General features: G+C 42.6%; 1 protein-coding gene across 2 annotated transcripts in view; it reads left to right on the forward strand.

Moving 5' to 3' along the window:
• Positions 1-27,668, forward strand: part of DAB1 (DAB adaptor protein 1) — a 383,239-nt gene that overhangs the window by 320,298 nt on the left and 35,273 nt on the right. The window contains exons 5-9 of one of the 2 annotated variants that reach the window (XM_040978648.1): positions 10,053-10,184; positions 10,810-10,929; positions 11,372-11,410; positions 12,821-12,886; positions 18,293-18,352. In XM_040978648.1, coding sequence (XP_040834582.1) covers positions 10,053-10,184; positions 10,810-10,929; positions 11,372-11,410; positions 12,821-12,886; positions 18,293-18,352 — 417 coding nt within the window. The remainder of the gene's footprint in view (positions 1-10,052; positions 10,185-10,809; positions 10,930-11,371; positions 11,411-12,820; positions 12,887-18,292; positions 18,353-27,668) is intronic. The other variant, XM_040978649.1, reaches the window with a different exon arrangement.

Raw genomic sequence — 27,668 nt, forward strand, 5'->3', positions numbered from 1 at the left:
CATAGTATTTACATAAATATATATTTTTAAAAGCCTTAACAAAATAAATTTACTTAATTATAGAAATAAAAGCTACAGGGTTATACTCCTAGTAAGGACAGGATATCCAGGTTCTGAGATGACATCGTAAAGCGTTCAGCTAACTCTCAGCTCATTTTTTCCTGTGGTCACTTGATTTCCCAGCGACTGCCTTTCTTACTCCGCTTTGTCTACTCTCCCCGTTTCTTGTCACCTCAAAGGAAGGCCTTACCTGGGGCAATCATGCTTGGTGCCTGAACACTATATTCATATGCATGGATTTCAAAATGTTACATCAGTGTAAATTTCTCTCCTAATTCCATTTCCTATGAACTTTTACAAATACTCTGATATAATACAATTGACAATTTAAACTCTGTTTCCTGAGAAAAAAAAATCTAAAGTGTTAAGAGAAAACCATCCACCAAGTACATTGCTAGACCTGTAATACAGTCTGAAAAGAGATCATTTCCATCTTACAGGTGATGAACCTGAGATTTAATAAGATGAGGTGACTTGCTCATTGCCAAAGCCATGCAAGGATTCAGATGCTTCCATCTCGGAAATGGTGACAGCACAGTGCAATGTAGAAGTTATTCTTAATGTTTAACAAAAGCTGGAATCCTTCTCTTCAACATAAGTGCATGGTTCGGTGACTTCAGAGAGTGAGACGGCATCTAGTGTCCCTGCAGGGCCTCATCTACACTAGTAGCTAAGGGTGTTGGGGGAATGAATGAAAGTTGAATGATAGAGGACAGCCACATCAACCCATGATCAAATACAGTTCTGATGCAGCCACATTCTTGGCCAGAGCACTGAGCTTTTTTCTTTCTTAAGATTAATTTGTTTTTATTGGAAAGTCGGATTTACAGAGAGAAGGGGAGAAAGAGAGAAAGATCTTCTGTCTGCTATTTCACTCCCCAATTTGCCACAAAGGCTAGAACTGAGCTGATCTGAAGCCAAGAGTTTCTTCCAGTTCGTCCATGTGGGTACAGGGTCTCAAGGCTTTGGGCCATCCTTGATTGCTTTCCCAGGCTACAAGCAGGGACACGATCTGCTTCCCATATGGGATCCCAGTGCATGCAAGGCAAGGATTTTATCAATCAGGCAATCACACTAGGCCCAGGACACAGAAAGTAACCCTGAAACCAGTTGCCTTTGACTTCGGTACTTTTTTTTTAACTTCTTCAGAACAGAAATCGGCTTTGTTGTCACTTTGCTGATTGCTGACTGATTGAGTACACCTGTCTCCACTTTGCCTGAGACACATTGGAATCCCACTCCCAGGTCCCGGAGAATCTTAACAAGTTAACTAGCTCATCTTCCTATTTTTAGGCAAGGACTGCATATGTATCTCTCCAGATTGGTGTGTTGATAACATATGCTTAGAGAACAGCTAAGATGAAGCTGTGTCATGAAGCCATTGTCTTGTTATAAAACTCAGAAAGGAAGGAATAAGAGATGTTGAGAGCAAAGGAGTACATGAATATTTACTGAATCCCATTTGCCTGTTCTAACTGCTGAGGAAATGAAGGCTGGGAGGGAGAGAGAAACAAATACCAAGCTTTCGAAGCTTACGGAGGGCTCAGAGATTGCATTGGACCCAGGATCCTATAGACAGATTCATTTATCTAACTTTTGTCCAACATGTATTCAGTGTGTACTGTGGCTGTTGATTGGCCCAAGAAACTAAGGAACAAGTTGGAATGTCCACATCTTATATCAGTGTACCTGGGTTCATGTTGCTGCTCTACTTCCCATTTTAGAATCCTGATTATGTGCACACTGGGAACCATCAGGTGATGCCTCAAGCACTTGGGTCCTTTCACCCTTGTTAGAAATCTGGACTGAGTATTAGGCTCCTGGCTTCAGTCTGACCGAGCCCTGACTGTTCCGGGCATTTGGAGAATAATGGATGGAGGATCTCCGTGTCTGTCTTTCTGTATTTGTACATTCAAATAAATAAAGTTTTTTTTTAATTTATTTTTCATTGGAAAGGCAGATCAGACTTACAGAGAGGAAAGACAGAAAGATTTTTCATCTGCTGAGTCACTCCCCAAGTGGCTGTCACGGTCAGGGCTGAGTTGATGTAAAGCTCAGGAGTCAGGAACCTCTTTCTAGTCTCCCTCATGGGTACAGGGTCCCGAGGCTTTGATCCATCCTCTGCTGCTCCCCCAGGGCATAAATAGGGAGCTTGATGGGAAATGGAGAATCTGGGACATGAAGTGGCACCCATATGGGATCTCGGCACTTGAAAGATGAGGAGTTAGCCATTGAGACTTCATACCAGTGCGTCAAATAAATTGTTTTTAGAAAAGTTTTAAGTAAATAAAAACAAAAAAGTCGTACTGACAGAAAATTGAATGAAGTTGGCTAAGTGAGGGCGCTGAGAAGTTAGTTCATGGTATCAAGTGTCACTTTATGAAGGTGACAGATTTCTGGACATGGGCAGCGGTGAATATTGCACAGCAGTGTGAAACACTTAAAGCCACAAAGTTCTGTCATTATGTTGGTAAACTGCCCATTATTTTTTTATGTAGGGGTATGAGCATTGAATCCTTACTGTATGTCAGGCTCTGTGCTTGGTGCTCAGGAAACAAGGGTGAGGACAAGAAAATGTTATGGCCTTCCCTGGATCTACTGAAGGTGAAGACAGACCCTGATCAGTCAAACTGAGGAACTGCTCCCTGAGGTCATCAAGGAAGCTGAGAGCAGGTGGAGCAGGAGACCTCGGTCTCTGCTGGAAAGTCAGGGATGCATTTGAGGAGAGGTCTTTGTGCTGAGGTGTGCGTGGAAGGAGCTGAGTGCTCCAGGAAGATGGAACAGCATGCAGAGACTTGCAGAGACTTGAGGTAGGAGTGTAGTGCATGTCTGGGACTGAAGAGCAGCCATGGTGGTGAGATGCAAGAGGGACTGTAGCCAAATGCTCTGAAGAATGGGCCAGATCCCAGGAGGATTCCAGGCAGGATTTTTTTCTATATCTTAAGCACATTTGGAAACCTTTGCTGGGGTTTAAGTGCTAGCCATCTTTGATCAAGTTAGGCAGAATTGTTTTCTGCTCTGTCCCCTTACTCTGTGCTGTGTCACTTAACTATGGGAGCAGATATCAGTGGACAGGTATGAGACCGCTGCCTTACGTCAGGCAGAAACTGACACTGCCTGGTGAGAGAGATGGGGGCTCACGGACAAGATGAAAGACATTTCTGAGGTGCCATTGACAAGACTTGGTTATGGAAGATGAAATGGGCTCAAGCATGGGTGGTACAAAAGAGTAGATGTTGGTGTGCTCATTAATTTAAAATATGAGAGACTAGCATTGTGGCCATAGGTGTTAAGGCACCACATGAAGGGCCAGCATCCCATATGGTTGCTGGTTTGAGAGCTGGCTCTTCCACTTCCTGTCTAGCTCCCTGCTCATGTGCATGAAAATACACAGAGAACAGTCCTAGCACTTGGACCCCTGCCTTCATGTAGGAGATTCAGAGGCTGCTGGCTCCAGGCTGCCACACTGCGGGCTCCAGGCATCAGTCCAGCTCAGCCTCGGTTGCTGTGACCATTTGGCGAGAATGGAAGACCTCTTTCTCTCCCCCTCTCTTTCTCTCCCCTCTACCTCCTTCTCTCCCTCCCTGTGTGTAACTTTGTCTTTCAAATAAATAAATCTTTTTTAAAAATTCAAATTTGAAAGAAAAAAAGCATCTCATTTTCCTTTATACATACAAAAATTATGGTAGCAGAACTAGCATATAAATAAGTATAAAGTACTTTTTTTAAAGCACTAGTAATTCCAACACTTAAAAGAAAACCATATAGTATGCGGATATGCATAGCTTCCTTTAGAAAACAAGATCATATTGAATGTACTATTTGTGGTACACGTTTTCTCATTTACTAAGTCGTTCCAAATGTATTTGCATATTAAAAATGCATATTTCTGTAAGATAACTTCTTTTAGTACTGAAGACTGCTTCATCTTATAACAAAATTCACCTTTCCACCCAGTCACCTAATACCATTTTGGACATTTATGCTTTTTCTCTACTGAGCAGCGCTGCAAGAAATATCTTGTATGTAAGGGTCTGCCTATGAGGTTCTGTATTTCCAAATAATAAAACCTTTACAAAGGAATCAGAGAGGTCAGATTATGTATTTCTTTATTATTCCTTTGGCATTGAAATTAGGCTAGCCAGCCCTCCAGAAAAGTTTCAATAAATTCATGCTTTGATCGATTAAAAACTAAGAATACAATGGCCAATTCTCACCAACCCTTTTATGTGCCTTAGATTATTCTAATCAATGTAGATATGCTATCAGTAATCCTAACCAGCACTAAGAACGAAATACTGTGATGGTGACGGTGACCCATGCAGAAAGCCAGTGGCTCCCAGATTGATCAACACAAGTTGTAATTGTTCACTGTCATCCAGAGGGATTCCATTCAAGATCTCTCCCCCGTGTGTGCAGGTAGCACTACACCCTACACAGACTACGTTCTTCTTTTTTCCAATACGAATGCACTCAAGATACAGATTAATTTATAGAAGCACATGGAGTGGGCATTTAACGTAGCAAATTAGGACACCTGCATTCCACATCAGAGTACGTGGTTTTGATTGCCACTTTGGCTCCTGGCCCCCAGCTTCTTCCTGACAGTCCCTGGGTGGCAGCTATAGTGACACAAAGAACAGTGGCCCTGCTACCCACATGAGAGATCTGGATTCGGCTTCCAGATCCCAGCCTTGACACTGATCCAGTCCTGCTGTTGTAGTCGTCTGGGGAGTAAATGAGGGGAGGGAGCTCTTTGCCTCTATCTTCTGCCTCTCTCTCTTTCTCATCTTCTCTTCTTAGCCCTTTTCCCTACTCTCCCCACACCCTTTTCTTCATTTCCTTTTAAAAAATAAAGTGTGCACAGGAGGAGTTTAGTAACAATATAGGAACAGGAAAATAAAATAGAACCATTATATCTAGGTAGCATAGTTATGTGAATAAGATTTGTCCCCTAAGATAACTTAGTGTTGTGCAGACTCTGACAACCTCAGCATGATTTTATCACTCTTCATGAAGTCTTGCACCCTTACCTTCTCCTTCAAAGGAAATGCTTTGAGGCTTCCGCTTGGGGGCTGTTCCTAAGTAAGAGCTCACGGAACACAAGCACTGTGATAACATGAAAGTAGATCTGATAACTGAGGTGGCTGCTTCTTGGCAGGTGGGCAGATATGTGGACACGGACGGAGGAAGGACTCATTCCATGAGTGAGATATGGCAAAGGAATATGAGATGCTATCATGCTACTTAGAGTGCTGTGCAACTTTATTCCTAATTTGGTGGTTATTTCTGAAATATTCCATTGACTGTTTCAGACCATGGTTAATCATGAACAACTGAAACCTTAGAAAAGCAAAACTTCAGATAAGAGGGTAGGGAAATGATTTTAGTGTAGGTTTTTTTTTCTCTCGTTCTGGGTGAATAAAAATATCATTGCTTTATGGTATATTTCATATGAATTGATATAATATTTCCAACAAAAGCCTGGGTTCTATATCATGTTTTTCTATTATGAAAGAAGAAAAAAGGAAGTTTCAGAAAGTGAGAGTGTTATGCCTGAGTCCACCCATTTGATATAGCCTGTATTTTGTTGGCATCCTATCTGTCTCCAGCATCCACTGTTCCCACACTGCCTCCTCAGCTAGAAATTAGGATATTTGGAAACCTGATCTCGTCCTTAACAAAATCTTCTAAAAGACTGCAGCTTACCAGCCCAGGGAACAATTCCCTCTGACCTGTTCCATTTAGCATTTGATGATGGGGTGCCTGGAGGCTGATACAGAGGTTACCTCCCATCCTTGTTGGCAATGCAGTACAACAAATGCATCCAAAAATATGCTGGAGAAGAGAAAGGCCTTGATAATGAGCCTGAGCCTCCCTTTGTCTTGTGAGGTTTTAACACTGTAATTGCTCCCCGTGTGAAGTGATGTATTTTGCGTGTATCTATTTTTATTCCCTATCTGGGTATCTGCCTTTGTGTTTTGTTGTTAACTCACTGGAATCCTGGTGGGTATCTTGACTGTGAATAGTTCTGCCTTGGGAAAGCAGGGACTCTTATGCACACATGCACACACAGTACTAATATGAAGGCTAAATAGGGCAGGATTTATTCCTAAAAAAAGAAAGCTAATGGTAAAGTCTGCAGCAGATGACTTCCTAATCCATACTGTATTTAATTGGCTGTATTGAACCATGCTACAAATTAAGTCTTCTCTGTAATTTATTCTGTCAGACAGTAACCCTCCAAACAATTTGATACTTCATTTAAACATTGGTAAATGGCTCATGGAAATGCAAAAATAAAGATTTAATGATGAGCAAGGAAGAAACCCTCTGTTCACAAAATGAATCCTATATGAAATGTTGCAATTTAACCTGATGCATTCATTCAGTGAACAATCTTTTGAGTACAAGACTTGCGAAGCACACATCTGAAGATTACTTGGTCTTTTCCTTTCTTCCTCTCTCCCATTCTCCTTCCGTTCTTCCTTCTATCTTTCTATGTTCCCAAACTTCCAACCACACTTCTACCCTTCCCCCCTTCTTCTCTCTCTTGTTCCCCTGCTCCTTTTTTCATTTCTGCCTTCTGGTAGAGAAAAAAATGAACAAAAATGTCCTGCTCGTATGATGTAGATACCCTTGTACGCCATGTGTTTCAGAAAATTACTGTCTGTTGACTTCCTGTTCATCCTCCCATACTTATTCAAGGGTTATCTACTTAGTCAACTTCCACCTGATGCCCTTTCCCCAGTATTGCTAAGAATCCATTAGACAAACTACATAATTTTACCTATATTGCAGTGGCCAGTTTCTTTACATACCTACTTATGAAATTGAGAGCTCTTTGAGGAATGAGCTATTTTTATTTTAACTGTTTTCAGAGATATAGCAAATGGTGCAAGACACGAAATGTATTAAGCACTTAGTAAGTACACAGGTATGAAAAACCGGATGAATGTACAAGTGTAAACAAAATGAAGGAGTACACAGCATCCTATAAGGATGTTAAGAATTGTTACCAAGGGGTTGCAGGGGCCAGGGAAGGCTCCTTGCATGAGTTAGATGTGGGAGCTATGGGAGCTTGAGGCCTGGGTGTTATGCAGTTATGTGAGTTGATGAAATACAAGGCAGAGTAGGAAGAAGGCACTCAGAAGAGAAAAACACTTGAGCAATGGCATAGAGGTGGTCAGATACAAAATCCAGGGCAGACATGGTGAACTTCACAGCCTGATTCCAAAGAAGTTGTGGCAAATGGAGGGTATTTCTGGAGGGTTCCTTAAAAAAATTATTTATTTATATTGGAAAGTCAGATTTACAGAGAGAGAGAGAAAGTGGTTGCAACAGCCAGAGCTGAGCCAATCTGAAGCCAGGAGCCAGGAGCTTCTTCCAGGTCTCCCACCTGGGTGCAGGGTCCCACAGCTGCTTAGACCATCCTCTATTGCCTTTGCAGGCCACAAGCAGGGAACTGGAAGGGAAGTGGAGCAGCCAGGACACAGACTGACACCCATATGGGATCTTAGTACATGTAAGGACAGGACTTTAGCTACTAGGCTGTTGCACCAGGCCCATCTGAAGGCTCCATTTCCAATGCAAAGCACCTACTTGGATTTTTCATAGTACTTGAATAGCTAAACTATGATTTTCCAAAACCATAACCATTGCAAAATGAAATACCTTGCCTCCGCCTCCATCCTGGCATTCTTTGGAGCTCTCCCTATACTTCCGGAACTATCCATGATGTCACAAGAACTGAGAGAAACTCTGTCTGCTCTGCCCAAGAACTCTCCTTGTTCTGGATGTCACCCAAAGAAAAAGTCAAGATTTCATGACCTGGAAGTTTGCAAAAATAAACTGTAGCTAAAATTTACTCTAACCCTTTCGATCTGTGACCCCTAATCTCATATACCTGCCAAACCCAGAAGAGCCTCAGTTCCCTGTCCTTAGCCAGGACTCCCCTGTCTTGCCTGCCTCATCCTAGTTGGTCAGGTGATCGTTTTGTTGTTGAACTAGGAAGCTTGGGGTAGGGAGACCATGAACCTACATAATTGTGTTTCCTGTTTTCGATGCTTTGCCCTCCTGAGTGGAAAGACCAGGTCCTGGGTTTAATGCTGATCCTGCCAGTGCAATTTCTACCCCTCAGTCCCTTGATGAATGGACTCAAAGTTGAGCTATGTAGTACTTTAGGTTGTTTCTAGCTCCAGCTGTCTGTGTGCTGATAAAATCTTCTTGAAGACATGGGCAATTTTGAGGCTCACTGAGCAAGTATTTGCATGACGCTCTGAGTTGTTGAAATGAATGTGATAATACAACTGTGGGATTAGCAAAATTTGAATGTATTTGTGTTTCCAAGTATCTGTATTATGCCTGCATGGTTAAGATTGGAGAAAGAAGAGACATATTCCCCTACTGACTGTTAGCTTCCAAATGAATGAGACACTTTCAAGAGAAATCCTTTTTAACATGTCATAAAATTAACTATGGGAAAAGATAATATTACAAGTATCTTTAAGCACTTCACTCACACATGCACAGCTACACTTTGCAAGGCAACATTAAGTATCGTCAGGCGTTAAAAATGTTTTGATTTTAAAACACTTAATGAGGATTCCTAGATAAATTAAAACATCTCCATCTGCTGTCTAGCATGGTAGGTGATATTTTACCATTGCACAATCATCTCCAAATCTAATTCCACCAGGAAGTCTTCTAATCGCAGTTTAATTTTAGAGCAATATTCCCCTTGACAATCAATAAGGTACTGTCGTCAAACTTTGATTTAATAGGAGACATGGATAACATTCTGTAAATGATGCAGAAAGAGAAATGCTTTCAGTCAGAGGAGAGAAAGAGTGTCTTTGTCTGCAACTTCCCCTTTGTGCCCAACATCCGGGCACACAGAAGCCTATCAATCAATACCCTCATGGTGAGGGAATATAAATCTTAACAATGTGTCATCATTAACACTATGAAAAAGCTACTGCAATCCTGGAGCAATTTTCCTCTGTTAGCTGATTCTGTCCTTCTAATCAAACAAACATAAGTGGATCCTGATTATTTTACTAACAAACACTGCCTTAATTCACCAACTTTTTGGGGAGGAGGGTCTCAAACCCATTACATTGTAGAATTATCTTACTGCTGCTTGAGAGAATAGGGTAACTGGGCAGTTAAATCCTCCTTCAGGCATGATGTCCAGTGGTCAGCATGCAAACTGGCCCGGGTGTTAAGCCTTTGAGAATTTTAGAGATTAGTGAATAGCCAAGCCAGAGACTATAAATGTATAGAAACACATGAAGGGAAGGCATCGTCTCTGCTAAAAAAAGAAAAACAACCCTTGAAGGGGAAAGTGTCACACAAGTAATTGTTTCGAATAACCATAGGAAAAGAAACAAGAGTTGGGCAAGTGTACAAAAGAAGGGAAAGATTGGATGTGACAAAGGGGCTGACCCCCAAAGCCTCAAGGATGTGAGCAACCTCATTCTGCCCCAAATGGTCATACCAGGAAGCTGTTGGTTCTCAACACGTCCTAGCACCAACTCTGGGAAAGGTGTCATCACTGTGCAGATCTATCCACACTGCTATGGATGTTGATGGCAGCCCTGGGCTTGCACAGTGTATGTGGTATGCCCCAGCATGCAGAAGCTCTTGGTGCACATGTGTGTTCACTGTCAGCCCAAGGTTGGAGTGGGCTGGGTCACAATGAAGGATGGAGCAGGCACTCACCTATAATCTCACACTGACTTGTGCAGCTGCCAGGACAGACGCTCTCTCAGCAATGAACAGTCTTTTTGTCTCCCTGGTCACAACATTGAAAGCATGGAGGGAAGCCTGTACATCTCAAGGGCAGGCATAGCTCTTCCTTTCCATCTGGGCCAAACGGCTTCTCCAAAACCCTCCAGGCCTGTTCACACATCACTGAAACACGTCTCCTATTGATCAACAGCTCAAAGGGAAGGTCCCAGAAAACATGCTCTTCCTTTGGTCTCCCACAGGCTCTTCAGCATCATCATGCTGTGCATGAAATCTCCTACATTGCAAAGGACATCACAGATCACCGGGCCTTTGGATATGTGTGTGGGAAGGAAGGAAATCACAGATTTGTGGCCATCAAAACAGCCCAAGCGGTGAGTATCACATCCAGGGCATTTGTGAGTCTCTGCTGGTCATGCTGAAGAATGGGACTGTCGATCTGTTCCCCTCAGAGACCTCCACACCTGGCCATACCCCGCCAGCAGCAGCTCAGGTCCCCCGCTAGAAGCAGCAGCTTTGCAGCAGGAAGCATGCCCAGACCAATCAGTCAAAGTTTTGTTTTTTTTTTCTTTCTTAATGGATATTTTCTAATGACTGATTATTTTCCTTTCTGATTAAGCTGGATGAAGGCATAGTGTATAAGTAAGTTTCCTTGTGCTCATAGTCTCATTTAAAAAGAAAATAAGAGAAAACAAATAGCTGTTGTGCGTAAGGCCAGCCCTAATTTTATTGTATTTCGAATCACTAATAAGTAAAAGCAATGTCTTTTATGCCTATGATTATTATGAATTTGCAAATATAATTAGTTGAAGAAATGAACTTTAGCCAGATGCAATTTGCTAAACCAATATAAACAAGGTAGAATTAATTAACAACGGAATGCTTTCAGTTTAATAGAAAAAGGAAGGGCTGCTGGTTGCAGCCACAAAACAACAGAACTTGGCGACTGCAGCTCAGCCCCATTCCCTTCGTAACAAGCTTCACCCCCCTTTCTTGCAGGCTGAACCTGTGATTCTGGACTTGAGAGATCTCTTTCAGCTCATTTACGAATTGAAGCAAAGAGAAGAATTGGAAAAAAAGGCACAAAAGGATAAGCAGTGTGAACAAGCCGTGTACCAGGTATTCCTGTGAATTTAGGAAGCGACCCATTTTAAAATAAACACATGTGAACACTGACAGTCAGCCCTGTGCCTCCTGCTACCAAGCAGAAATAAACAAAGATGAAAGGTTTCGTGTAAATGACAGGCACCCGAAGCAAGCTGTTAGAAATGATCCCTTATTTTCTAAAACTCTAGCTATGCTAGAGAAAGTGAAATCTTTAATCCAGAGGAAGATGTCAATGCTGGCAGAGGATTGCAAAGATGCACGGCTGTGTGAGCTGCTGTTCAGAAGAGGAGAAGGGAGGTGGCCACAGGCCTTGGGCTTTTGCTGTGTGTCCTAATGACCCACCAGCCCCTTCTTCCAGTGCCACTTGCTTTACTGTCCTATAATTTCCAAACGTCTCACATCTCTCCCTTTGTATCTTCTGCTTTGCACCCTCGCTTCCCTCACCCTGCAATAGACCATTTTGGAAGAGGATGTTGAAGATCCTGTGTACCAGGTAATTTCTGAAATGAGTCGGGGTTTTAAAAGGGAAGCTTTCAGTGACTGCAGAACCTGGAGAGGGGCCAAGGTTGTTTGTGAGTGTGAGGGCTGGCAGCACCTCCAGCAGTGAATTTCCATAAATACTAAGAAGTTTGGCCCAGACCCGGAGCATGGGATCGGAAGAGGCGCCTCCCCCGTTCTGGCCCCTTCCTCAGCCCCCTGCGCAGTCTGTAAAAGTTTGAGCCAGAGTTGAATGTGTTCAAGCAGCTCTTGAATATTCTGAGTTCATTAGAGAGTGTGTGAATAATGAAGGGGCCTATCTGCATTAAGAACTAGAGACCGGGCCTGACATTTTGGTGGTATTTGGGCACAAGCCCAAAGGATGGATTGTGTTTCAAGAGCTACGAGAATTCTCTCTGACCCTAGTTTTGATCCCCCCTGGATTACCTGGCCCTTGCCAGGGCTGTTGGGCAGAGGGCAAGAATAATTCCAGAAGCTTCTCTGCCTGTAGCTGTCTCTAGACTCGGTGTAGTCTGCAAGCTAGCAATGGGCAGAGAGATGACCTCCCTTGGGCTTAAGGGATCTGTGCAAGCAAAAAGGTGGAAAGGGAGGAGAAGCCAAAACCAGCCTGAAGTTCTGAACTCAAGAGAAAATCTCAACCTTGTATTTCTGAGCTACATAGATGCTGTCTGTGTGTGCCACATATGCTATGTGTAAATGCATACTTTCACAGAGAAAGCTGGTGCTGCTATGGTAGATGCTAAGTCACAGAGATCATTTCAACTGGGAGAACTATCATTTGAACCAGCTTCTATGCAAACTGAAGTCAAAGATGCATGTCCTCTAGTGTCCTTGCATTCAAATGCTAAAGGTCAGCAGGTTGCTGATGATATAAACGTGGGCCCCTGTCTAGCTGGCTCAGAAAGAATCAAGTTCATTGTCCTTTTAGAAGACTGGGCATTGCTTACATAAGGGATGAGGGAGCATGGGGCCTCGGATCTCTTCCAGGTTTCAGGTTTCTTTTGGATGTCGAGCCATGGGGAGCAAAGCGAGGACACTGAGTTGTGACCCACAGGTGGCCAAGTGTGGAATTCCCAGCACGCACAGCATCAGTGCCAGGATGCTCAAACATAACTAAGAGCCCTGCTGAATGGAGAGCCTGCCTCTCCAGGTAGTCCAGAGGCACTAGGGCAGCCCTTGCTGCTAGATTGCATAGCAAACTTCAGTAGTTTTTTATTTCTGGATAATGCAGGAAGGTGCAAAGAACTTTGTATTTTAGAAATCTAGTGGTACCTTTAACATGTTTGCTTTAATGCCAGTTGCTTTGAATGCTCACTATATTTTGTTTCTTGAATCCCAAATACTTTTTTTTCCCCTTCTTTCTTCTTCACCTCTGACCTTTCCTCTCTGGCTGTTCCTGTAATAGTACATTGTGTTTGAGGCTGGACATGAGCCAATCCGTGATTCCGAAACAGAAGAAAACATTTATCAGGTATACAGTTGCTTACCTCTCTTCCCATTACACCACTTCCTTGAACGCATCAATGCATGGGCTGGGCTGAAGAATGATAAAGGTGGGAGGGGATTGGTCATTTCCAGGCTTTGGTGAATTGGTTTCCCTTCAGTTCCCTGCCGTTCATTAATAGTTTTCAATTGCTTTGCCATTGCACTGTTTAAGGATCAGTTGGATACAATGTTTTAATTTTCAATGCATCTTGAATATTCTAAGCAGAAGCAAAAAATATTTTTCTTAGAAATCTAATAAAGTGGAGAGCTGTTATCTGACACACAGTAGGGCTCTTTATTTCTGAAAAGAATGTGCTCACCTGGAACTGGTGCCATGGTTTAATAGGCTGTTTTCTGCCTGTGGAGCCAGCATCCCATATGTGTGCTGCCTCATGACCTGGCTATTCCACTTGCCATCCAGCTCCTTGGCTGTGGTCTGGGAAAGCAGTGGAAGGTAGCTCAAGTTGTTGGGGCTCTGACCCTCATGGGAGATCCAGAGGAAGCTCCTGGCTCCTGGCTTTAGTCTGGCTACAACCATTACCACCATTAGGGAAATGAAGCAGCAGGTGGAATATTTCTCTCTCTAAGCCTCTCCTTTTCTTTCTGTAATTCTTCCTTTCAAATAAAAATGAATAAGTCTTAAAAAATGTTCTCACCAGGCTTTTTAAAAAAGTTTATCTCCAGTACTGAAAATAAAGTACATATTAAAACCTGTATTTTGAAAACATTATTGAGGCTATTAAAAGAAAGAGAGAGAAAGTACAACTAAAGCTTATACAGCTTCTCTGTAAAGGGAAAGTGAACTAGCGTCCTGAAACGTCTGCTGTGTGAAGAATGTTGAACATATTTTCGGACTCATTCAGTTGTCACAGATAAAGTGGGTATTTGAGTCCCATTTTACAGGGACACTGAGAAGGCAAGTAGCTCGCTCTGCCTTGTGTCCCTCTGAGTTTCGCAATTAAGATTCTGCAGTCCGTTCTGTCCCTATCTAAAAATCACACTTGTTTTAGCAGCGCTGACCTCCAGATCTTCCCATCTGTCCATCATTAACAGGAAAGAACCATTTAAGTGAATGAATATTTTATCACCTTCTATTGGAAAGCTCTCTGGTCATTTTCCTTTCCTACAGGGCCAGTCTTCTGGGGTTCAATTTGCTTAGTAAGAGATAAGCTCATACAGCCTAACGATAAGGCTGGGCTTTTAAACAGCTGCAATTAGGAGCCTCACTCTTCTTTTTCTCTTGATTTTTTTTTCATTGAAACAGTCTGCAAGTGTCTAAGAGTTATTTTCCTAAGCCAGAAGCCTTGTTTCTGACACTTTTGCAGGCTCTGTGTAGTCTCTGTGCCATCTGCCTGATTTAGAACCTCAGTTTCCTGGCCTCTAAAATGGGAACAATATATTACCTGCCCCCAAAAGGGATGCAAAGATGATGACATCACATGAGGATGTTCTGCAACAACCCCCTCGTCATCACTAGCTCTCATGTACACGCTCGTCCTGTCCATCCTAGCAGGTGCTGTCAGACATGCAGAAAATGAAGCTGAATGCCAGGATATAGGTAGAAAGCTGCAACTTCACTTCTTACTCCTATTCATGTCCAGCCTCAGTAAGCTCTTAGAGGCCCAGGAGACAGTACAACTACTCTTGGATGATGCTTCCCACCTGTGTTGGCAGTGACAACTGCCTGTACCTTTGCGTGGCTCAGGAAAAGTGATTTTTTAAAACACTACCAAACCTCATCGTACAAAGCATTTTCATGTTTCTCATAATTTTCACTGTTCTGTGAACCCTGAGTCAGGAAGAATAGCTACTGTGATGACTGTTTTATTTATTTATCTATTTTAGATTTATTTATTTAATTTGTAAGGCAGAAATAGAGAGGAGAAAGTTGCCATCCGCTGGTTCATTCTCCACATGACCACAAAGACTGGAGTTAAGCCAGGCTAAAGCCAGGAGCTTCTTCGAGGTCACCCACAGGGGCCCAAGAACTTGGGCCATGTTCTGCTGCTTTCCCAGGCCATTAAGAGAGGATCAGAAATGAAGCAACCAGGACTTGGTGTCCATATGGGATGCTGGCACCACAATTAGAGGCTTCATTTATTATGCCACAGCACAAGGCCCCTGAAAAAACTTTTTAAACTAATAAAGTCAAATCCCCAGAGGTCAGAGGCTCTGAGACCAAATTAGATTCTAAACTGTTAACAAGCATCCTATGTAAGCAAATTCTCAATTTGTCAAGTGGGCCTTTTCCTAGTTCATTTACTCAGACATCATTGTAAGTCACTCAGCATTCGTCAGATCTCATCCTTCTAAAATGCTGACTCTCTGGTCTCTGTCGCCCAGCATGTCCTTCAAACACTTCTCCACACTATGTAGTTATGTGTCGTCTTGTGTGTGCATTGCACTTTTCCTGTAGAGCTTTTAAAAAGCAATTTAGTATGTATTCGCTAATTTATCCAAAAACTTTTCACATGCATGGAGTTTCTAGAGTGTGCCAAGCACCTAGATATGTCACAGTGATCATGGCAGGGACCCCACCTTCGGGGGGTTATTGACAACCTCTTAGATGCCCAAGACAAGCACATGGGGAAACCAGAGTCAGTGAGCAAAGTGACCTGCCCGAGTCACCCAGCGTGTGGCAGAACAAGTTTGGAAACCAGTTTTCTGGTTCCTTTCCATCTGAAACCTGGTTCTCTGAACGCCACTGTGCTGAGTGTATCATCTGTGTAGATAGATGGACCATTTGGGCAGATATGAAAGCCAGGGTCCCACACCTGGGCATCCACGTGATGAATGGTTCATGACAAAGTCTGTCTTGACTTAATTATTTACAGGCAAGGACAACACATTATCTTGCCCACCCTTGCTGGGCTCGCAGGTCCAAGAAAGATAATGTGCATTTTATGCTCCTTGAGAAGCTGATCGCTGACCTTCCCTGCACACAAGACAAGGAGCTTTGTTAAAATAATATTCACATCCCTCTTTTTCCCTTCCCATCACTCTCCCAGGAAAGGCGCCAGGCTTGGGACCTCATAGGTCCTTTGATATCTTTCAGTGTTTTTTTAAAAAGGCTGCTGTGGAAGTGACAGGAGTTCAGCGGAGGGCTCTTAGTGAGGCTGAGAGAGCTGGACATTGAAGAAGTTGTCCTGGCTGAGATAAATCTTAAAGAACAAACAGGCAGATTGATCTCTCACCCATGGGAGAGCCAAGTGGAAAAGCTTTTTCAATTATGCACAGTTTGGGTTTATTCCTCGCCCCGCTTCTCCTCCATTTGCAGGGATAATTGAGAGGCAGCCGCGGTTCAACTGTGCTAAGTGCCCGTAGTGAGCAGTGAATTACGGGGAACAGAATGCTGTTCATTTTGCTCACGAAAGGGTGAGCTAGTAAAAACAAAAGTGAGCGCTGCTAATTTATTGGCCCTCGTTAACAAGGACTCTGTAGCCGTCCTCTGAGAGGATTCTTCTTCACTGGAGCCCAGTCATCAGGAGCAGAAAAAGGACGTTTCTTCCTGGGCTACCTGCAAACTAAGATTTGTAAAAACAGCTCTGAAAGCATACAGCCATGTTCACCCATGGTTCTGCTTCTGCAAGAACGCACATGAGCTACTGGGAATATAGGATGTGCAGACCAACAAACAAAATACTTTATCCATGCAGAGTAGCTGTCTGTGCAGCTTAACCATCAAATGGCAAGCAGCCCGGGATCCAGCCCTGGGTTTGCCTGCTCACCAGCTATGGGGCTCTCACCTGGCCTCCTCTTCCGCATCACTGAAAGAGCCGAAGCCCTTACATGATAGCCTTGTTCTTAGGATCAATGGAGAATCTGTGCAAAAATACAAATGTCCAGAAAAGTACCTGGCATATGCACTGTGCCCAGCCCATCCTATCTCACTTATTACTAATGCATGTCTTACATGGAAACCAAAAAGAGCTGGGTTTGAACAGCATGCTTTTAAAAGTCTTGGGAATGATTCAAACTCCTGTGGGCTTCACTTTCTGCCCTTTAAAATAGAAATGATAATACCAACATCTGAGGGCCCCTAGCGGGGATCTTAAGATAACAAACAGTGAAAAAACAGAGGTACTGAAAATAGGAGCTCCAGTGTTTTTTCTGGTTTGCTGTCCTCTGCATTCTTCAGTGGTGTATTTAAAGCCACTAGGCCTTCCCCAAACACCTCGTAGGTGTGAAGCTCTGCATATGCTCTTCAGAAGCTCTGGGTCCAGGTCCAGTGGGAAGATGAACACAGCTGACTGGTCCTTTGCTGGAGGTGTGAGCTAAACTTCTGGGGAAGGAGCAGCCACTGAGCACTTTCAATCTGGCGTGCTGCTGCACATCGCCCAGATTGACTCATTAGGAAAGTAGTGAACATTCTCTCGTTAGCACTGTGAAATATGTCACCTGCGAACATCTGTGACATATGGATGATGTATTATCATCCCTGTGTGTATTCCAGCACTTGGGTACCTGTGATACCTTTACTCAGCTAAGATTAGCTTTCTCACTGGATCCCTCCCATAACCAGAGCCAGCAGCAGTGCTGCTAGAGGCTGTTTTTGGTGGTAATGCTCAGAAGGAGATGTTGTGTGCCCCTCAGAAAGACAAACTGAATGAAGGAGGGAAGGAAAGAAAGTGCTGATAAATGTTAAAGTGCTGATCTTCTGGCTCATATATAAGCCATTTTGTGGAGTGAACACGTTCAGGAATCATCAGATGGCCTGTGTGTGATCCCAACAGAAGCTGCATTTGGTACTATGGCATTGTTATCTGTTACATGGGTCAGCTGTCCCTTATTCAAAATGTTTGGAGGAAAAAATGCTAACAAGTGCATTTGTTTTTTGCTTGTGTGTTTGTTTTGGGGTTTTGATTTTGTCTTTTTGTTTGTTTATTGATTTTGGAATGTTTGTATGGACTCTGCCCACAGCACATCCCCAAAACAAAATTTTCAGTGGGAAAAGTGTTTTGATTAGGGATGTTCAAAATGTAATTTAAATAACCTGGATGTCAGTCTGAACACTGAGAAATGTAAGCTCAACTGAAAACTGTTTCTAATCATTTTGAGCAAACGAAAGCACCTCTGTGGCTCTGGGTTTGCCTTTAGTGAAGTCTTGATGTTTCCATAATGTGATCCCTGAGTGTGATTCCATGGAGGACCCCACAGGCAGACACCCTGCAGACATTTGGTAGGTGCCCACTCCTCTCCTAGCCGTCTTTCTAAGGGCAGGACCTTGGCCTGATGCATACACAGTCACAGCACTCCCTTGGAGTTGCCCCCTTCATCTGGCCTCAGAGACCATTCTCACATACATTTTGCCAGATGGGAGCTAGTCTGAAAGCTTTCTTCTTGGAAAGTGGAATGCAAAAGGTTTTTATGGTGTTGATTTTTCTTCCCATAGGTTCCCACCAGCCAAAAGAAGGAAGGTGTTTATGATGTGCCAAAAAGTCAACCTGTAAGTGTAAGTACTCCTCTCTGCTATTGGGCTTCCATCATCTAGATTCACCCTGACGTGGTGCCTGCAGCCCGTGGAAAGGAACTGGCTTCTGCAAAGAGTGTCACAGTCTGGATGGTTGGGGACTGCTTTCTGTGGCTGTATAGCAACTAAGGCAAACAAGACAGAGCAAGGGAAGGTGGAGCAAACAGGATGAAAGGCTGGCCCCATGCATGACAGTGAGGTGGCTTGTGCAGGCCACTCTGTTGATGAACTCAGGGTCTCAGATATTACTATTAGATGTCCTATTCTGGCTGGGTTTCAGCCTACCTGGCAGGAAAGCTGCCTTTCCAGTTTGACAGTAATTGAGAGCTTCAATGAGACAACAGAAGAAGGAATCCAGCCAGGGCATTTGGGTGCATAAGGCATTAGTCAAAGGTTGAGCATTGTGGATAAAACTGTGCAGAGGAGGCTTATAGAGCTTGTGAACTGCACTGAGGACAAAATCTCGTGTACATGGACCTCATGAGCTGTAGGGCTTCTGAGAATCTGAGGGAAAAACAAAACAAGCAAACAAAAAAATCAAAAAATGAAGAGCCCTAGCTCTGTGGTTCCTAATCCACTGTGAGTTCCAAAACTTGCATTTAGGACCTCAGATTGGGATGTAGAAAGCAAATGCACATGATCTAGGTAGCACCGGAGCCAGTAGAGGTCCTTCAGCAGCAATGCAGGTGGGTTTACCACAACTATATCAGAACTAGAGTGTAGAGTCATAGTCAACACTCATTCTAATACCTTATGAAAAGAGCTAAGACTTTGAATTAGGCAGACCATTAAGCTCCTGCCCTAGTGGAGCTGTTGTGAAGCTAAAATGATGGCACCAGAAAAACTGTTAGAAGACCTGGACCCCATACTATGAGAGATATAAATACACTCCTGCATGTGTCCAGGTAAGATCAGTGAAAGGATTTGAAGCCTCATTCCATGAGGCACATGGATTGAATATGGAGATGGAACCCAAGGGGTTGCTGTATGCCAGAGGATGCTATCTCAGTCCCAGGTCTCGTTGAGCCCCATGCGTGGTACCATAGGAAAGCCAAGTTGGAAGTGAGGGTGACCTTCCTGATGGTCAGGGCCATTCAAGACTGAGACAAATGGCATCAAAAAAGTGAGCTCTCCATTGTGGCACCGTGCAAGCTGTGCTGTGAAGACCTCTTCTCAACAAGTGACCCAGGACATTCAAACAGTAAATGGGTAGGTGAGTTTTCAATGTCCTTACAGGTTGGAGATCCTATATCTTATAAGCTGGAAGTCTTTCTGACTTATTCTTATCCTACCCTGCCCTTCTTTCTTCCTCCTAGGGAAGCTTCTTTCACATCAGTATTCTATTTCTCCAGCCACTCTAACATCTCTCTCCCCTAACTCTAATATATTTCAAAACCATACCCAGTTGCACAAAGGGATTGATTTTGAAACATTATGTCTTGGTTTAAGCAAATATATTCCCCATCCCAGCCACATCACCTTCATACTTAACAGGTCTTGGGGAAAACAATTTCAGGGTTCTAGTGCTGACCTACAGGGCAAGCCACCAAGAGACCTCCATTTGGCCAACATGGCCAACCAGCACACTTCCGGTACAAATGTACCTGCTTCTGGTCTAACCCTCCCCAGCCGCACCTCTCTCCCCCCATTGTTCCAACTTTACTTCCCACTTTGAATTTTAAGGAATTGCTCCTCTGCAGAGTCAGAATACTGCTTCCTATATGCCCCCATACACTGTCATTCCATGTTTAGTAGCACACCTCCATGAGTTTCCTGTGGTTCTTGTGTTACCAGAGGCAAATTTTCGGCCTAGCATGTAGAAAACAGGAATATCACCACTGCCTAAGAAACACTTGCTAAATATATGCGTTGTTCTACCCTATAGAAAGGGTTTATGAGAATCTCTGGTTCTTTATTTTAAGGAGACTTTCTATTTATTTGTTTATTTGGTTCTTCATTCCAGAATATTACCCTCCTCTTGTTTCCATTCAGTCCTGGAGTTGGTCTGATGATGACTTTTACCTTGAGCTTTTTTTTTTCAACATCTCTAAAAATCTAAGGCAGGGAATAAAGAGCTGAGGTAAGAGTGTAGACATGCAGATGCAGTTGGAATCTGAGTTCTCTCAAAACTATCTGTAGGCTTTTTTATGAGTTTTCTTAATACTGAGTGTCAGTACTTTCATTTCAAAGAGTGACTGTTAAACCTAACTTGATGAGAAAATAGTGAGTGTTTGGAAATATATCTCACTTGCTCGTCCTTACCGGCTCTGGGATCTTCCTGCCCTCTGTTCGTTAGGCTTCCATTTGTGGACTTGCCTTTCTAATGAGAGCACATTCCCTTATGGTATTTCTGTGTTCTAAAAATCTGCCATGATCTTGTTTGCTTTTACCACCTCCTCCTTCCCCAGAAGAAACAATTAACCATAGGTAACCCAATGAATGCACGTGAAGCATCTTCTAGGGAGCTGAGGAACATTCAGAAGTTCCTATAAAAGGCACCTGCTGTTCTGGCTTTGACCTTGCTGCTTCTTCCTTGAGTCCAGGTCTGTACAAAATCAGATGAGCGACTCACCTCTTGGGGTTGTCTTTGGGGAAATCAGCAGTCACCCTAAAAGATATGGCCAAATCTTCAGTCTTGGGCATGACTGTCACATGGCCACTTGCTGGATCCCCTCTGTTCCTCTATGTGATCATCTGTGAAAACAAAGTAGTATTTACCTTATATCTGGATCTGGAGAAATAAAGAAAATGCTTCTGTAAAACAAAAATGTCTGCCTTAAAACCAGTGTTTCAAGGAATGTTATACCAATGAGATGTTCACAGGTAGAACGAAAAATTCATCCTTTAAGATTTTAAGATCTTTTAGTATGTTAGCATGTACTATGACTGTGAGGATACTTCTAACCTGTTCATGGAGGAACTGATATTTAACCTACAGACAGGATGCCAACATCCAACACTGGAGAATCTTGTTTCTACTCCAGAATTCACCTTCCTGCTAATGCAAACTCTGGTAGACAGCAAAGAAAGCCAACAAGTCGTGAAGACTTGTCACCCATATGCTAGACTTGGATTGAGTTCTTTGCTACTGGCTTTGGCCTGACTCAGGTTCAGATATTGTAGGCATTCGGGGAATGAACCAAAGGATGGGAATGTGTTCTGCATCCCTTCTCTCTTTCACTCTCTCCCTCCATCACTCATAAAAATTTTAAAAATTCATGGAAAACAGAATTAAGTGTCTGAATTTATTTTGGGTCAAAACATTTTTCCTATCCTACAAAAATTCAGTGCAAAAATTGTAATGTGTAGAAAATGTGTATCATAAAAAATGTGCATGGATTTTAATTTTTGCACCAAAATAATCCTGAATTTTTAATTCTGTTTCTCACAAATGTGTTCAAGTATGCTCATATGCATGAATACATAATATTCATACACTATGAATGTATATTAAATAAGCTAAATTCTTCTCTATTTATTAATTGGAAACTTTTTTCATGCAAAATCTAAAAATTTCAGTTTGTGAAATTTGAGGCTTGGGGAAAGTGGTATGTGTGTGTGCATATGTGTGTGCACATACATGCATGTGCACATGGATCATTATGCACATGTGCCACTTATGCTAAATAACCCACCTCCAACTCACTGACTTAAAGCACCACTATTGATGGTGGCTCACTAATCTGTAGATCATCTACATAGCTCTTCTGATGGTTTCTTGTCTTTGAGCTCCTCAACCCACCAGTCTTTGGTCAGCTGCAGGTCAGGTTTTCAGCTGTGCCCCTCTGCTGCATGCACAAGGCTGACATGTTTGAGATTGGCTGACTGCTGAGTGATGTGGTATGGTGTCAGTCGGGCAAGAGAATTCTCTCCCAAATGGCGTGTTCATCCTTTCAGGTTCATCTCAGTCACAGAGTGGTAACCAGTTCCCCAGAGCAGACATGGGCATACACAAAGCCTCTAGAGGCTTCTCAGTGCTGCCACATTCATTAGGCTTGGATGCAGGACCTGAGGAAGAAACTATCCCTTGGTGAGAATTACTGCAAAGGCTTATTGCAAAAGCAGGATGCACACAGGGAGAAGTGAGGGGGACTGTGGCCAATTATGCAGTCAGTCTACTGCAGTCTGAGTATAAAACGTTATTGAAATATGACCATCAAGTGTCTTGAAAACCTAAAATATACCATCTTGACTTATCCCACTGATTAATTTGTTGTTGCCTTTCCTGCTTTTCGCTACCATCTGGGGGGATTTCACCATGCTATTGGATGGGCGTTGGCTAACTTGGCCTCCCAGTTTCAAGACCTTCACACCTGGAATCAGCCTCAGTGACGTGGTTTGTAGATGTCTCCCTTTCTCTTGCCAGTCTTCATCCAGCATCCTAACCCACTCTGATACTCTTGCTGAAACTTTTCTTAGTTTTGCATTCAGGAGCCAATGGAAGTGTTACTTTTCCTCCTTTGTGTTTCTTGGATCATTAGTGAAAATTTCTTTTTTAATGTATTTCTACTGAACTCATCAAGGAGTGGTATTTCCCAGTGATTAAAAGCGCAGGCTCTGCGATCAAAACACATTGAATTTGATTCCCACATTCATCAGTTCCCAACTTTCTGACTTTGGGCACTTCAGTTAGTTGAAGTCTCAGTTTCTTAATCAGTAAATTGGAGTTGATAATAATATCTGCTCTAGTGCTTTCATGTAAAGACTAAATAAATTAAAATCTGAATCAACACACTGTTTCCTACAAAGTGAGTTCAGTTAATGGGGGTTATTTTTCTGTCTTTCTCTTAGGTTTCCATGAGCCCTTAAAAGCTAGGATTCTCATTTAATTATCGTTATCTCTAAAACAACTCTTCTTGGTATTTTCAAGATGTTTGAAATTTTGATGGTGAATCCTTTCCCCTGAACAAAACCCATGTGTCCCTGGGAATTCTCATAAACCTTAAAACTGACAATCTCCCTCTCTACACCTGTGTCCTAGAGCCTCTGTCAGAAGTTCATTATCATTGATCATTGATAGAGACACTCGTACTGGCATGACAAAGTTGATATACTGGGAGATGTTACAGTTCCAGAACACCAGCATTTAAAAGTGATTGTGTTTCTTAAGAGTCTAACACACCCTAGTGTAACAACAAATTTCAGTCACGTACAAGCCAGGTACAGACAGAAAGCAGATTCCAAAGCTTTAGATCACTCCCAGATATTTACTCATTCTTGCGCCAGTTTCCATCCTCCTTGGCCCCTCAACACAAGGTAGTAATGAACCCTTCTCCTTCAGCTGTCTAGTGTAGTAACTTTGGATGCAATTGTCTGCTTACTTTAAACTTGCAAAGTCTCCTTCTTTTGAGCTGAATTTTCCTTAGGAACATGCTGTTCTTCCCTCCATCTTTTTCTGGAATCTCTAATCCAAGTTAAGGGTTAATCCCACTCATTCTTGAAAATATGGCCCAGATCTTCTTTCCTGGCCAAGGCAGCTGGCAACTTTGTGCAAAAGCAATTCTCAGATTTGTTTTTTGTTTTTTTTTGTCAGGGTCTTAGAAAGTCAAAAGCATAAACACTTACTCACTGAAGTGGTGAGCTAGAGGAACAGGCTGGAGCTGGAGGGACAAGGAAGCTTTAAAAAGGAAGGACTTGAATCAAGTCTCCAAGACTTCTTGGGATTTGAACAAGCAGCTGGGAAATGAAGGCACTTTACTAATAAATCAGTGAGATGCTTCTGAGACTTGAGACTTCCTATTCCCACTCAGCAGCACTCCAGCTGATTAACTTCCATCAATGTCTACAGTCCCGGGCTAGTGAAGCACTTATTTCACACCCTATTATGCTGTGTGACACTGACCTTGGTTGAGACTGAACCACCCCAGTGAACTGTTCCAATGACACAGACCTCAACCTTAGCCTGACTCAAGTCACTTCCACGTGAAAAATGTTTTCTGATTTCTTTCTCCCATCTCTTCATCCCCCATGTAATAGTCTTGTGGCTGAAAAATGCTTTTATTCTTCACTTCATAACTGTCTAATTTAAAACCCCTTTATGTAGTTGGATGAGGTATAAAAGACTTGTTAATTATCAGTAATAGCCAGTTAGTGGGTTCTAGAATTCCTTTTTTTCTGTTTGCCATCAAAAGAAATTCTTGAAAGATTGGCATATGGCAAATTGAAATGACTGTCAGGTTGATAAGCTGAAGTTGACATTAATGTCCTTTGGATGAAGTTTTCTGAGAAATGGAATTGGCTGACCAGATTATCACTGCTCATCAAAACTCTCTCCTTATTTTTGGCATGATATTGGGTGGTCAATTCAACTTTCTGAGACTCATTTTTATGAACTTCCAAGTGGAAATGATGACCATCTTCTGCCATCTTTGGAGCAATGCATCCAAGGGACTGGGGGGATGCATTTGGGGTGCCTGGGGAAGTGAGGATCAGGGGACAACACAAATCAAGTTGCTTATGCTTTGTGGGCTGTTTTGTGATGAAGAGAAAAGCAACAGTGGTATAAAAATAATGGAAAATCTGGACCTAATTTGAAAAGAGGATTTCAGGCCTCTGAGCTGATTTTTGGAGGAAAGGGCAGCCTCACAGAGTAGTAAGTTTCCACCCCTGAGAGTAGTTAAGCAGCAGATGACTCTCTCTAGGGGATTCATTTCTGTTTATAAAGAAGACTGCCCAGCTGGATCTCAGAATAATAATTCAGACATTCTCACATTCTAGTTACCAGCATGTTCACCATGTAGGCCAGATTCCCCACATCACTGTGTTCTCACTATCTGAGCTGTCAAGTCATGTCCCCCAGCTCCTCATTCAGTCTTCAACATTTGCACACTGACTAAAATATCCCCCTCTTGGGCTAGTTTGAAGTGCAGCAGATTAAGCTGCTACCAACAGTATCCTATGTTGGAGTTCAAGTCCCAGCTGCCTGCTCCAATCCAACTTCCCGTTAATGCAACTTGGAAATAAAAACAAAAGAGCTCAAACGATTGGGCCCCAATCACCCTTTGGGGAGGCCAGGATGAAGTTCCTGGTTCCTGTATTCAGCCCATTCACACCTAGCTGTTACAGCCATTTGGGGAAGTAAACCTGAAATGAAAAATTCTCTCTCTCTCTCTCTCTCTTTCCTCTTTTAAATAAACAAATACTTTTAAAATGAATCCAGAAATAAAAATGCATGCTGTAAAACACACAGCACTAAGCTATGGTGTTGCCCTGTGAAGTAGTGCTTTGGATGCAAAATCCATTAAGTATTACAATGGAGTCACCACACTGAGCAAGCATTGGATACAGAATAGGTGCCTAGAAAACCTTCCAATTCTTTGTAATTTTCTGCAAGGCTTATATCAGGGCATCATATTTCTCTTCTTAGTTATGTCCTTAAAATGAACCACACTGGAAGAAGCTGAATGTAATAGACCATTGATTATGGCATCAGGCACCAAGCCTGTGATTCGGTTCTTTGTTTTATAGGTCCAAGGCACTAACCATAACTAGGAGCATTGAAAGCGCAATTAACTATAGAGCAAGTAGCTGGAATCTACTGATCATCCACTACATGCCATGAACTATCTGGGCTCTGCATTTGGCTTATATCTTTTTCAGAAACCACACCCTGGGGGATAGCCATCTCTTCACGTAAAAAGAAACCAGGGCTTAAAGAGGTGATAAATCATAACACTTATCCAGGATAAGGATAGTAAGCAGTACAGCCAGAACTTGAACCCTAGGTGGTTCTAATCCTAGTACCCACACAATTTCTCCTATAGCATACTGCCTGTATAACTGATAAAAAAATACCTGACTGTTTACATTTTGCTTATTTATACAAAAAGCAGAACACCGAGAGAGGGAGAAACAGGAAGAGAGAGGGAGAGAGAGAGAGAGAGATTTCTTCCTCTGCTGATTGACTCTACAAGTACCCATGCAGCGAGCTCAAGACTACACCAAAAAACAGGAGACCTGAAGGTCTCCTGTGTGGGTGGCAAAGAATCCAAGCACTTGGGCCATCATCCACTGCTTTCACAGGCATGTTAGCAAGAAGCTGTATTGGAATCAGAGTGTGTGGGACTGAAACTGACACTTCAGTACAGGATGCACATGTACTTAAGCCTGCAGCATCACTGTCTCCAGCCCCGCCACCTGACTTTTACCATGTCATTGCTCATACCCCAGGCCCTGTCTCCCATTGCTCATTTTTTTTTCTATGAAGCTTTCCATCATGTGGTCCAGAACCCCTTGGCTGGCTATGAGGTACTACTGAAAATTTTCAGGCCTACCTGCCCCATATCTAATTCGTTCCTGAACCCTCAGTGTATCTGGCAGAGTGCTTTCTTCATGTGAAGTGGAAGAGATGTTTGTGAACCCCCCTGCCCCCACACTCACAAGAATTTCATTGGAAGGCACCAACACCGATGCTCTGAAAGATTCCTTCTTCCATCTCTGTCTGTCATCCTCCAAATGCCCTGTACATTTGGTTGATTCTGCTTGCTGTAGATTTAATTGTTTCTTCATTACAGATGTCACAGAAGTCAATCCATTAATGTGAGGAATTGCCAGAATTCTCTCTGCTATTGTTCCCTTTTCCCTGCAACTCCCATCTTTTATGGGAAATAAATTTTCATTCACAATTCAGCAGTTGGTTTTTCCTGTAGTTTGAAATCTGGATCAAGATGTTGTGTAATTGGATTAAATCTCATCTGAACATTTGTCAGTTTCACTTCCTCATTAAGCACCACATTGTGGATAAATTATAATTATCGCAAAGCAGTTAACATAGATGTTACACAAGAGGAGTGCGTGCTGAGGTGATGGGAGGGAATGTGATTCTTTTTTCCCAGTAGTGGAATGGAAGGCTAGTCCTTCCGGTGTTACTTAGGTGAGCTTTCTTTTAATTATGCATAGTAAAAATTGTCATCTCATAGACTCCTCAGTTCCTAGTTTTATAGTTGAGAGTGACATTAAATGGAAGCCATCCCCCTAACCACTCCCCCAGTGAAAGAACCCCTCAAGAAAATTTGCAGTTGATGTGCATGGGTGTTCCTGACTCTGGGATCATCCTCTTTACCTACAGTTTTTATTAGTAATAAGTCTTTCATTTGTTTGAGTCCTTTAACAATGTATATTCATTCATGTATCCATTCATTCATCAGACATGCACTAGGAACTGTTCTTCCTACAGTGTTTGATTAACTAGGGATATAAATAGGAGTTAGACGTGCTGCTTAAGAATCCTGATGGTTCCTAGAAGAAGACTGACATAGAAATAATTACAGTTCATGTCACCAAGGCTGTTTACAAGATT

The sequence above is a fragment of the Ochotona curzoniae genome, unplaced genomic scaffold (genome assembly GCF_017591425.1).
Source record: "Ochotona curzoniae isolate NIBS_2020 unplaced genomic scaffold, NIBS_Ocur_1.0 contig_291, whole genome shotgun sequence".
Classification (NCBI taxonomy): Eukaryota; Metazoa; Chordata; class Mammalia; order Lagomorpha; family Ochotonidae; genus Ochotona; species Ochotona curzoniae.